This window comes from Drosophila subobscura, chromosome U, assembly GCF_008121235.1.
Source record: "Drosophila subobscura isolate 14011-0131.10 chromosome U, UCBerk_Dsub_1.0, whole genome shotgun sequence".
In the NCBI taxonomy this organism is placed as follows: Eukaryota; Metazoa; Arthropoda; class Insecta; order Diptera; family Drosophilidae; genus Drosophila; species Drosophila subobscura.
Window position 1 is genome coordinate 6,985,535 of NC_048534.1, and position 11,480 is coordinate 6,997,014.

The 11,480-nt window shown below is 49.4% G+C and overlaps 1 protein-coding gene across 1 annotated transcript; it reads right to left on the reverse strand.

The window, feature by feature from the left end:
• Positions 1-3,683: 3,683 nt before the first annotated feature.
• Positions 3,684-5,666, reverse strand: LOC117900449 (venom carboxylesterase-6). The gene is made up of 4 exons (XM_034810819.1): positions 4,764-5,666; positions 4,491-4,704; positions 3,973-4,426; positions 3,684-3,920 (listed from the first exon to the last, which is right to left on the reverse strand). Exons 1-4 carry the CDS (start codon positions 5,649-5,651, stop codon positions 3,734-3,736), a joined length of 1,743 nt encoding a protein of 580 aa, XP_034666710.1. The 5' UTR covers positions 5,652-5,666; the 3' UTR covers positions 3,684-3,733.
• Between the last annotated feature and the right edge of the window lie 5,814 nt (positions 5,667-11,480).

Genomic DNA, 11,480 nt, shown 5'->3' on the forward strand with positions numbered 1-11,480 from the left:
TCGAAGCATCGACTGAGCGACTGAGCGACTCAGCGACTGATTGTTCGATTGATCATTCATCAGTCAGACGAGTGCAACTTTCTTGTACGTTAATTTGTCATCAATCAGGTGTATCTTCAAGCTGGAGAGAGAAACATTTGGTCTCGTTTGTACCCACCAGTAGAATTTCTGACAGGAAATTAAACAAATAACTCGAGGGCTGAGGAATGCGAGGGCTTCTCGGATAAATCTCTGCTGCTGCTGCAGAGTCTGAGCAGAGTTCATCTCGAGAGTCGCGTCTCTTAGGGTTTTTCCATTAGAGAACCGTCGCCTCCTGCAGGGAGGGGCGCCGCATGTCAGTCAGTTAGTCAATAACCGTGCAACACGATCCATCATCCATCCATCCAGACATCATCCAGCAAGTTGAAAGCTGCAGCAAAAAGCAAAAGGATCCAGGGGATAAAACTATTATTGAAACCCGATGCCGCGCGCGATGACAACAGACAGAAACACAGAGAGAATGCGCTGCTGCTGCTAGTCCTCGTTGATGTTTGAGGCTGACAGACAGAGGGACAGACAGGACATCCCTACATACAGCCCAACTACAGCCCACAGCATGAGAGATGAGAGGCCGCAGCTTGCGATCGACTCGTGGCACGCGACGAGGACCTCGGCAAAGCTGCCACTTGAAAAGGTTTTCCAATATGCAACGCCACAGGATCAGGAAAATTATTAAAAATGCTACCATCCCCCTGGTTGCTGTTACCTCTGTTTTCCCTCTGCCTACTCCTCTCTCCGCACTCCTGCTAATGGTTTTCTCGCCAGCTTATCAGCACATTTTCATATTCCATCTGATGGATCGCCCACGCGCCTCACGCAATTGTCTGTTAAATGCTTTTCCTTTCCCTCTCTCTCTATGCTAATTACTTGCTGGAAAGTGGCAGGTCAGAGGTCAGCAGTGGGTGATAATAGGGTATAGATCGTGGAGCATGACATGCACCATAAACTGGGATAATGCCAGGCATCAACAGCGGCACTCGCTCTCTCCCTTTGTGAGGGAATTTTCTATATTTCTGGGCCACATGCCTGGAGCCTGCTAGAGCTAGGCTCTCCACTGCCGAGAGTCCGTCCTAACCCACTTCCCAGAACATTTTCGCGCACCCACACCCACACAGGTTCCGCCTGCTTTCTGCCCCTCTCTTCTGCTGAACTTCCACCCAATAAATAGCTGGCATTGCTGCGACCCAAGTGACTCATAAATTGTGATGTGTGCAATGCACATTATCCATCGCAATACAGAGGAGACTCCGAGTCGTAGTCTGTGTCCGTCCCGAGTCTGTTGGTGCCTCCAGGCGATGGAGACACTATTTCTGCTGTGTGTTTGCTGTTGCAAGTGTTGCGGCTTGTCGTTGTTGTTGTTGTTATTTATGAGTTTTGTGATGTTTGTGCAAATTTTTCTATGTAAGAGCGACAAGCGCGCATTGGCGTGGAGATCTTTTGGCTTTGTTTTGCCACAGAGTCTGCTCCGCAGTGGAACTGTGTCTTGGGGCCCCTTGAGGCTGCTTATCGCGCGTCAATTGCCAGACAACTTCATTGCTGCCACAGTTGGCTGCAGCAAAGCGAGGCAAAGAGATTCCTGCGCATTGATGTTGACAGCAGGAGTTCCAAGCACGCGTTGCAACCACAGAAGGAAGTGTCAGTTGCACCACAGACACAGCCACAGCCACAGAGCTTTGTGGTGCGACTGGGAGGACTCCTCAGAGTCGTAGCTGCAGATGGTCTGCCGTTCTCGCGTTGCAATCTAATTACATTTTGTGGCCAAGAGAGCGAACTGGCAGTGAAATTTCCCAACTGCTTTTTTGAGCGATTTCCATCAGTCAATAAAAACCATCCAAAAACCAAACAGCAAATGCCAGACAAGACACAGCCACAGCCACACGCTGTAGTGTGCCACAGTCCAGTCTCCTCGGGTCTCACTCAGCATGAAATGCAGCCAGGAACCTGGGGACTTGGGAGACTCCTCCACACTCCCATCTGATATCGAGGAGGCCCTGGGGGCATAGACGTCGCTCTGGGAGGATCGTCGCTCTCACAACTTTATTTGCGCTGCGCGATTCGCGGAAATGCAAATCGAAATCTACTGCCAGATGCGACTCGATGCTTGGCGACTCCGCTTGGCCTCTTGTCCAAATATTTCGCTGGAAATTGGAATGCCAATTCCAAAGTGAAACTCTCTCCCTCCTCCCTCCTCCCGCCGCTGTGCCCCCTGCTCTACTTTTGCATCTAGCAAATTATGGCAACATGCAACACTCTGTGCAACATATGCTGCTCCCATTCGGATGCCTCTGCTGCTGACAAGCGAAAACAATTAAAAACTAAAGTGGAAACGATCAAAAAGAGCAACCCCGACATACATTCGGATCCATTTGGATCGCAGATAGCGGAGAGACCGCAGTGTGCCCTGCAACAATTTGCATAAATTAATATATTAAGCCAAGTTGCAACAACAGGCGGTGGCCCTCTCTGGTGGCACACCCCCGCAGGATGCAATGATGCTATGGCGTGACTCATGGCATGGATTGCCTTCCTCCTTCCCAATTGGAGGGATAGATGGATGGATCGCTGGATGGATGGCAGAGCGTCATATGTTGCAAGTATGCTAATGAGCAGCAGGACACGAGCCACGGGGTCGAATTGGAAGCCACTTTTGACATTGTCATGCCCTGGAGCGTAACCAAAACTCGAAAACTCGAAAACTCCGATAAGAAGAGTGGCAATAAAATTACGAAACAAAATAGTGGCAGCAACACACAGATGTGTTGTGTGCGGTGCGGCAACAATCATCAGCACAGAGGTGGCATGTGCGGAGGTGGTCGCTGCACTGAGAGAAATTATCGTACTTTTCCCTCTTTTTGTGGTAATACATACATATATGTATGTACATAAATAAATAGTCGTACAATGTACTTACCATTTAGAGCTTCCACTGCCACTGACATTGGTTGCCTACAACTAGGCCTGCAAAGATAGAAAACAAAATACATGTAGTGAGCATGATTATAGTTTATTGTTTATCTTAAGCCTTAACTATGTGTAGCTGAGTAGTAGCTTAGAAGTAACAGGAATTTACAACCGAATTTTTAAGTTAAATTGAACATTAAAATAGTTTTTAGAATAGTTTGAAGAATGTCTGTGTCTGTCATAAATAGTTCCTTACTTCGGAAATCATTGAAATAAAATGTTTGAAATGTTCTTCGTTCATCGAATTATTTTAGATCGGAAACAAATGATAATACATGTAGTGTGCATGATTGGGCATGTTATGTGTCTGTAATAAATAGTGCCTTACTCTTAATTTTCCCTTTGAAATCTCCTTCAAATTTCTCTCAGTGCATGCAAGAGCATTGGCACGCGATCAGCGACAGCGAGCACCCATAATGCACGGCACGGCACGACACGTACCACAACGACTCAGTCGCAGGGCTGTTATCGGTTGCCCCCTTCCGACTCGACTCGACTGTCATATAATATATGCACCCACACAGACGATGACACCCAAACCTCCACCAACTCGTAAACAGAAACCCTAAAAACCCATCGAATTGGAGGAAAACGCAGCAATAAATATGCCAATTGGCTTCATCACTTCGTCACTTGGCAACTGCCGAATGGAAAAGAGGATCAACAACAAAACAATCATGGAGTAGTGATGTAGCCAAGTGGCATTTATTTCAAGTACAGTAGGTGGCAAAAGCTAGACATCCTTCGTTTGGCGACGCCAATTCAAGGGAAAGAGACGCTTCCATATCTCATAGCGGTCAGAATTGAGATTCTCGTGCAGAATGAGCTGATCGCCAATGTCCAGATAGTAGCGCTTCTTGAAGCTAAAGGGACGCCAGCGAATATCCCTCAGGGCAGAATCCGTAGGTTTATTGGGATCCCTGAAAGAGATTTTGTTAGTGGAGAGATTGGAGGATGGAGAGTAGTGGTTACCCCTTGTAGGCAAAGGCTGAGAACATCCTGACCATTATGTCCACCATTCGGAACTCGTCATCATCCTCCGTGAACATGCGGCTGATCGATGGCTCCACAAACAGATACATGAGATCGTCGTGGTGCACCACCCCGTAGGGAGCATCCTCCGGGTAGTAAATGTGACTCCTGCCACCCTGATAGGCGAATCTATAGTAGTAGACCTTCGTGGATCTCGCAGCAAGATGCACAAATCGATGAATCCCAAATCCCGTGAGCGCATCCGAGTAGAGGGAGGAGAGGGCCGCCAGTGAGCGATTGGCATCGATGGGCTCCTGCTGGAAGTAATGCTCCCGCAGCTCCAGGCTGATGTTGCCCGCCCGAGGATTGCTCTCATTAAACAGAAAGAAAATGGGGGCCAAGGTCTCGAAGTTCGCATTGAGAGTGCTCAGCAGTGAAGGACTTTGAAGGATTGCTACGTGAAGGAAGAAGCTCTAGGGTCAGGGAGGATCTATGAAGTATTTTTCAGGGACACTCACAGAGGGCGGGACCCACAAACTCATCCTTGGTCATGCCCGTTATGACGGGCACCTTCATGAAGTCATCGTTCTGGTAGCTCTGCACAGGACTCTCCACGAGGAAACGCTCCTGCCCAAAGTCCGGCTCGACCACAGGTTTCCATAGAATCAGTGGATTATTTCGCCCAAAGTCAAACATTCGCGGCAGGCTGTTCGCGTACTCCAGATAGTGTTTCTGTGTGGGGGAATACAGGATGAAGGCTGAGGGACACAGGGGAATACTTCAATCCTTACCCCTCGCATGCAGTCAATCATCTCTGTGGTGTTGTCCGTGTGGCAGTTGAGGAGCGTCGCCTGCCGCATGGCCACCTCCATTTGGTGCTCGGGCAGCGTCCACTGGCCCGTGGCGGCGCCACTCATCACAATCGCACGATGGAAGAGCCCTCGTGACATGGGGGAGACCATGTGCAGGGTGACAGCCATGGCACCGGCACCGTAGCCCAAGAGTGTGACGACATTGGGGTCCCCGCCGAAGCGGGAAATGTGCAGCTTGATCCAACGCAGCAGCTGCACTTGATCCTTGAGGCCCATGTTGCCAGGCGCCTCCTTGGTGCCGGTGGCCAGGAATCCCAGCGATCCCAGGCGATAGTTGAACGTGACGAGGACGAGATTGCGGTCCATGAAGTACTGGGGACCCGCAAAGTTCTTGCTCTGCCCCGAGAGGGAGTAGAAGCCGCCGGGATGGATGAAGACGATCACTGGACGCCGCACGTTCGGCTGCGATTCGTTGGGCAGCTCCTTGGTGTAGACGTTCAGCCGGAGGCAGTCCTCGCTCACATCATCGCTGACGAGTCCCGGCTGCGGGCACTTGGGGCCATCGAAGGTGGCATCAAAGACATCGTACCACTGCTCCACGGGCTCGGGGGCTTTGAACCGCAGTCGTTCCACGGGCGCCTTGGCATAGGGTATGCCTCGAAAGGCGAAGAAGTTGCGACCCGACTGGGAGGGCAGAATGGTGCCTCTGATCTTGCCCAGTGCCGTGGTGATGACCAGATCGGAGAGCTCCTTGTTGTATCCAATGGGATCGGTGGCATCTGGCGGCTCTTCCTCCTCGGCATCAAGGGAATGGCCAGCTCCCAGCAGCAGGAACAGCAGCAGGATGAATCCACAGAGACGCCACATTCTGACTGAAGGCTGGAGCCACGTATTCCTCGCTTTTATAGCAAGGAGTCGCCCCACACTCAAGTGGAGTCCAGTGCAAAGAAACGCGGGGATTATGTCACCATAAAGTGCTCCGAATTGATGCGATTCTGTCTGTGGAGTGACACTGGGCGTTTGGCTTCCATGTTCTTCGCGTTGTTCCCTGGGAGAACATCTCTTCCCATATCCAATTGCATTCAGCATTTGCAGCAATCCATAAATAACACGCGGGCAGCAGGAGTCTCTGCCTTCCACTTCCCACACACACCCAGCCACAATCGCAAAGGGGCATGCCACAGTGCTGCGCCTACGCGGCAGATACTCAGAGTTCGAGTCCGAGGCAGATTCTTGCTCCAGTTTTGTGTGTGTTTGCCCAAACGTGAGAACTTGTTTGCGTGCTTGCGGCTTATTAGAGATTAGGTGTGCTGCTTTCCTCCCTCCCTCCTAACCTTTTGTGACCTTCCCATCAAACGCTAAACACCAGAGACACAGATACAGATACAAAGATACAAAGAAGATCCTTAAATGCCCGCTAATAGCGTTTAATGGCGAGCACAAAAGGTGCGCAAGTCATAAACTTTCGAGGCGAGGACACCACCAGCACCACACACCCCTCCATTCCACTCTACTGAAACCCACGAGGCAGAGACAGAGATCACCACAGAGAGAGCGAAAAAGATCCCTTGAGAGCCCGATGAAGTGTGTTAAGTGTTCCTCCATTGTGTGTAGTTCCTTCTCCTTCCTCTTCATTTGTTTCCTTTCTTCCGCTCTGTACGGTTCCTTTTCCTTTCCTTTCCCTTTTTATTCCTTCCTTTCCTTACCCTGCGAGTTCCGTGTGAGAGCAGCAGACAAAGGCGTGCTAATTGGATTTATATTGGTCGATTCTCGGCTCCTCTACAGCCAAAAGGGTCTCGTCTCTGGCTTCTGCTTCCTCGCCGGTGTGAAAACGTTTTGTTAGCCAAAGTAATCCCATAAATATCCTCAGATATTCCCTCAGATGGGTAGCCATAAATTGAATGATTTAAATTGTAGCCCATTATTTCTATTGCGATAGAAAAGTTACTCGTATTTATAGGGGAACTCAATCGTTGGAGAACCTAAAGCTGCTGTAGGGGCTCCGCCACAATCTCTTTGCCACATTACTTTTTTAGGATGCAGTTCCAGTCGTGGTTGCAGCTGAGGAGCTTCCTCTGTGGCCAGCCAGGGGACATATTCTAGATTCTGTCTCTATTTGGTAATTCTGTGGTCGTCGTCGTCTCTTCTTCCATTACCAGGTAATTGTAGCATCAACGTGAGGCACGGGCCCGGCAGGTGGCAGACGTCTTCGAGTGACTTCGAGAGACACTAATGACGCAACGACGATCTCTTGCCATGCGCCACAGGATATGTGTCTCTGTCTGTGTCTCTGTTTCTTCTGTCTGGGCGAATCTTGTCTCTGGCAAGGTGTGAGATGTGGTGTACGCTCGAGGGAGGTGTGAAGTGTGTGTTTCTGTCTGATTTGCCCTCGGGGCGACGTCCAAGTGAGCTGAGTTCTTGAGACCCCGTGGAGATTTTGTGGCATTTTCCTTATAAAAGTGATTTTTTGGCATTTAATTTTCACTCACGATTTAATTAGTTGGCAAAATGTTGACATATTGGGAACCCCAATGCCTGCAGAGTGCCGTTTGTGTGGTCTGCCAGGATCGATCCTTGGAAAACACTGATAGCAATCGAAATGGAAATAAATAAAAAACTGATGGCAATCTGTAGAGGTGGATCCTTCGATCCACATTTTGCACGACTGTCATAGGAACATAATTTATATCCCGAAAATTAGCATCGAATGGAAATGCCTCCCTCAGCATAAATGTCCTTTGACTAATGAAATGTTTACGCTCCTCAGAGCGGACCACCCGTTCCCCTGTTTCCCCCCCGATGGCATTTTTCGAGTGGTGGCCGTTGACGAGGTCGTTCTGGGCCAAATGATTTGAGTAATTTATGGCCCATGGCCCACAAAATCGTGGTGGCTGCCACACACACACACACCCAGCATCTACCCCTCCGTGTCCCTCCCTCCCTCCCCTCTCGTTGTTTTGTTGTTTGCCTTTCCGAGGGTTTTCCACATAAAAATAGAAATTTTCGCCATGGTTTTTTCGGGGTTTTTCTATTGCTAATTTCTAATTCTATTATTTGCGCGGTTCCTGTGTTTGGTTCCTTTGCCAATTTGCATTTCGATGATAGTACGCCCGCGATTTGGCTGTTAATTAGTGGGTTTGTTGTTTGGTTTTATGGGGCATGCAGAGAGCCAGCCAGCCTGCCAGCCAGCCACCTTTTGGGCACGCGACATTTCGCTGCCCATGCGGGAAACGGGGGAAAATATAGATAATTTTATTGCATTTATGGCTGGTAAATGATTTCCATTCAATCTGTCTCTTGGCTCACACTTCTCCCCCTGCTGCTGCTGCTCCTTCGCTGGCACTTTAAATATCCATTAGACCAGAACCAGCTGCTGCTGCTGCTGCTGCTGCTGCTGCTGCCGTGTCCCGAAATATCAATCACTCTCCTCTGCTCTGCACTTCCCCTTGGCATCGGGAGTCAGGAATCAGCATATGCAAAAAGACTGTCGCTAAAAACTGTCAAAGGCAATTGTCGGTGGCTTTGTTTGGACTGTTTCCATGGGGCGGGAATCACAGACAGACACAGAGACAACGGAACAACAGATCGCTCGCTCTTCAGTGGAAGAGCCAGAGTGATTGATCATGTGAGGGGAGGGAGCATCATCAATGCATCAATCTATCAATCTCGAGTGGGGAGGAGTCACAGAATAAATGAACGTGGGAGTTTTTCGGTTATTTTCGATGTTTGCACCTTTCCCTGAAACGCATTGAATGCCAGGCACGTGCTTGCCCTGGCTCGAGGCATGCACCAGGCATGTAAATCTTGACTCCAAGTGTCGTCTAGCCTCATGCCTCATGCCTCATTCTGTAGCCAAAGAAGCCAGTAGGCCGGCCGGTCCACCAGCATAACTTGAGTCCAAAAGGAGAGCCTGCCTGGCTGGCTGGCTGGCTGTTGCAGCTGTTGGGTTGGCGGCTTGCCGCAGTCTGCAGTCTGCTTGCCACTTCCTCTGCTTCGTGGTCTGCTTGCAGCAACCCGTGCCGTCTACGTGCCCTGCATCCATTGCATCCACTGGGATCCCCCTCCCGCAGCCCAAGCCCAAGCATTCCCACTGCCATAATTTTTGTTTTGAAACTAAATTAATTGTTGTTATTATTTACTTTGGTTCTTGGCTCTGTTCTGCGTGGCTCCTTCTCTTTAGCACCTGTTTCTCCTCGTGTTTCCCTTCGCCTCTCCCGCTCATTGGTATTCCTTTCGGACCTCTTTGCTCTGTCGATCTGTAATCCCCTTCATTTTGATGGGCGGCTGATAAGTTAAGCTCTCTCATGAGCGAGCATAATCATTATCATAATCATAATCGTAATCGTAATTAAGTTTAAACGGTTATTCGAACCATTCACTTATTGGCGTCTGCTGACCCGCTCTTGAGGCAGGTCCGGTCCAGTCATGCGTGCCACTGGATCTGGGATTGACTCTTGATTGTGCCCCGCCAGCCTGCCGCATGCGGCACAGATCTGTGACCAACAGATTTCGCTTGCTCAGGCGACAATTGAAAGTGAATAAAAATGAAATCGGAAATCCAGTTTTCAGCTCTGGTTTATCGTCGAGATTGTGTACCATTTAGCCGTATCTTATCGTGGTATCTGGGACACAGAGGCATTGGCTTAACCCAAGAGAAGGTCAGCGTAGAATCATCGTCTAACTTCAACTGGGGAGATGGTTGATGTCAGATGCCTTCGATTGAGTACCGATCCCCACTCCCATTTACGTGTACGTGTACGAGGTACGAGTATGAGGGTCTCTGTCTCTACCGTTCTCTGGGGTTCCTTGTCCCCAATCAAACTGCTCATGAAACCAAGGAACATTAGGGCCATCGATTGAGGGCACCTCCCAGCTGCCACACCCCCAAATCCATCCCCAAATTGAGTGGCTGCAGTGGCTCTCATTCTGCAAACAAGCGAAGGAAGAACCGAGGGATGGATGGATGGACGGACGGACGCGTGGCTCCAGGAGCTGCCTGCCACTTGCCCCCAGAAGGTGATTACGCTGCCAATTGCCGAATTTTCAACAGTCCATTTAGCTGATTAAAGAGTGTGGCAGCCACCACAGCGACAGCCACGTTGCAGCGATGCGATTTCGGGCAATTTGAGTGATGAAGAAATGGCAGGGTCTTTAAGCACCTTCGGTGCGAAAATTACAGTCCTCGCTGCACATAATTTTGGCACCTTCTGCGGCTTCATTACACAACTTCTGGCTCTTTTTGTTCGATGTAAGAAGAGATCTTCGGTGCTGGGTTGGAGAGTGTTTTTGTTGCTTGGGTCCCAAAGAAGTCATAAACTTAAATTTATGAGTCATAATTTTATGATCAAAAGTAATTCCCTCCCCGCGGGAAGAATGGCTTTCGGGGCTGCTAGGGCCATCAGAGCATTCCACCCTTGTAATTGGGTTCTAATCGAACTCATTTATAAGAAATACACCAAGAACGGGGAGCAGCTCCGCCTAAGAGTGGGTCTTGTCTCCTCCGAACAAGAGGGCCATTAGCAAGAGCTCGGTTTACCCCTACCCCTTGCCACTCCCTCCATCCAACCACCGCGAGACATTTGTCAAAATTTCATGTTTTTCGTTACTTGTGGGTGATGCTCGTTGGTTGCGTTTGTGTGTTGCTGGCAAGTATCAATCATTCAATCAGTCAATAGACAAAATGTTAATCCATGAAGCCCTACGGAGCTCTGGCTCTGGCTATGGCTTTTGGGGCTTTGGGATTTTCGTGGATCTATTAGTGGACCTCCCAGCGTGACGACCAATTAATTGCGTAAATGGAAAGAAGTGAACCTTTTGGGCCTGTGCCACACATCACACTCCCAGGCAGACTTCGAGTTACAGAGTTGGAGTCCCAAATTGGCAGAAAGAACGTTGCCATAGGGGCCTGCTTTTCTCTCAGTGTAGCTCCATCCAGCAAATTAATTATTCAAATATTTTTGAGGTCTCGAAAAGCTCTTGGAACTCCATTTCAGAGTACACCAATTCCAATTTTTATTGATTTTTACAGATCGATGATTAATCTCGTGCGCCAAAAACACTTTTGGTGCCCCCAATGACAGGGCCCGGGGGAGAGCGGAGGGCACGCGCTCATTAGGCAGTTCCCAGCGGGACTCCGCCTCGGAGGTCCACGTATCTATCGTTGTGGGGGGGCCTCTCTGTGGCTCTTTACCTACATTAAACTACGCAATGATTGTAAAATAATGTTGAGCAATTAATTGCAAAAATCCCCCTGCCCCCAAAGGGTGTGTTGCAGCTGCTGCAGCATGAACCATGAACCATGAACCCCCAGGTGAACCGCAGAGTTATGTTCCAGTTCAGCTGTAAAATTGTGAATATTTCTCTATCATTTCTTTCTCTCCCTCTCTGCGCCTCCGCTGTCTTCTGGCCAATGTTGTTGAAATATGTATTTGTCACCCGTATCATTTGCTGTGCGTTGCTCTGTTTGGAGGAGCGTTAAAGCGACAACAAACGGCAGACACAGAGGTTGAAGAGGTAACACAGGGGGGCAAGCAAATGGCCAGCAGCAGCCATTAATTTCTGTAAATTTCCGCGCGCAGTTACACAGTTACTCCTCTCTCTCTGTGTCTCTTGAGGGCCCAATCCCGTATCTTTGGGTGCCTCCCACTCCAACTCCTTTTTTCCACACATTTTAATTACGGGTCACAGTCGATGAGC

Coding starts and splice junctions, on each gene's coding strand:
- LOC117900449 (XM_034810819.1), bottom strand. CDS start 5,651: ATGTGGCGTCTCTGTGGATTCATCCTGCTGCTGTTCCTGCTGCTGGGA. Junction 4,705..4,763: donor TGATTGACTGCATGCGAGGG/GTAAGGATTGAA, acceptor TCCCCCACACAG/AAACACTATCTGGAGTACGC. Junction 3,921..3,972: donor TCAGCCTTTGCCTACAAGGG/GTAACCACTACT, acceptor AATCTCTTTCAG/GGATCCCAATAAACCTACGG.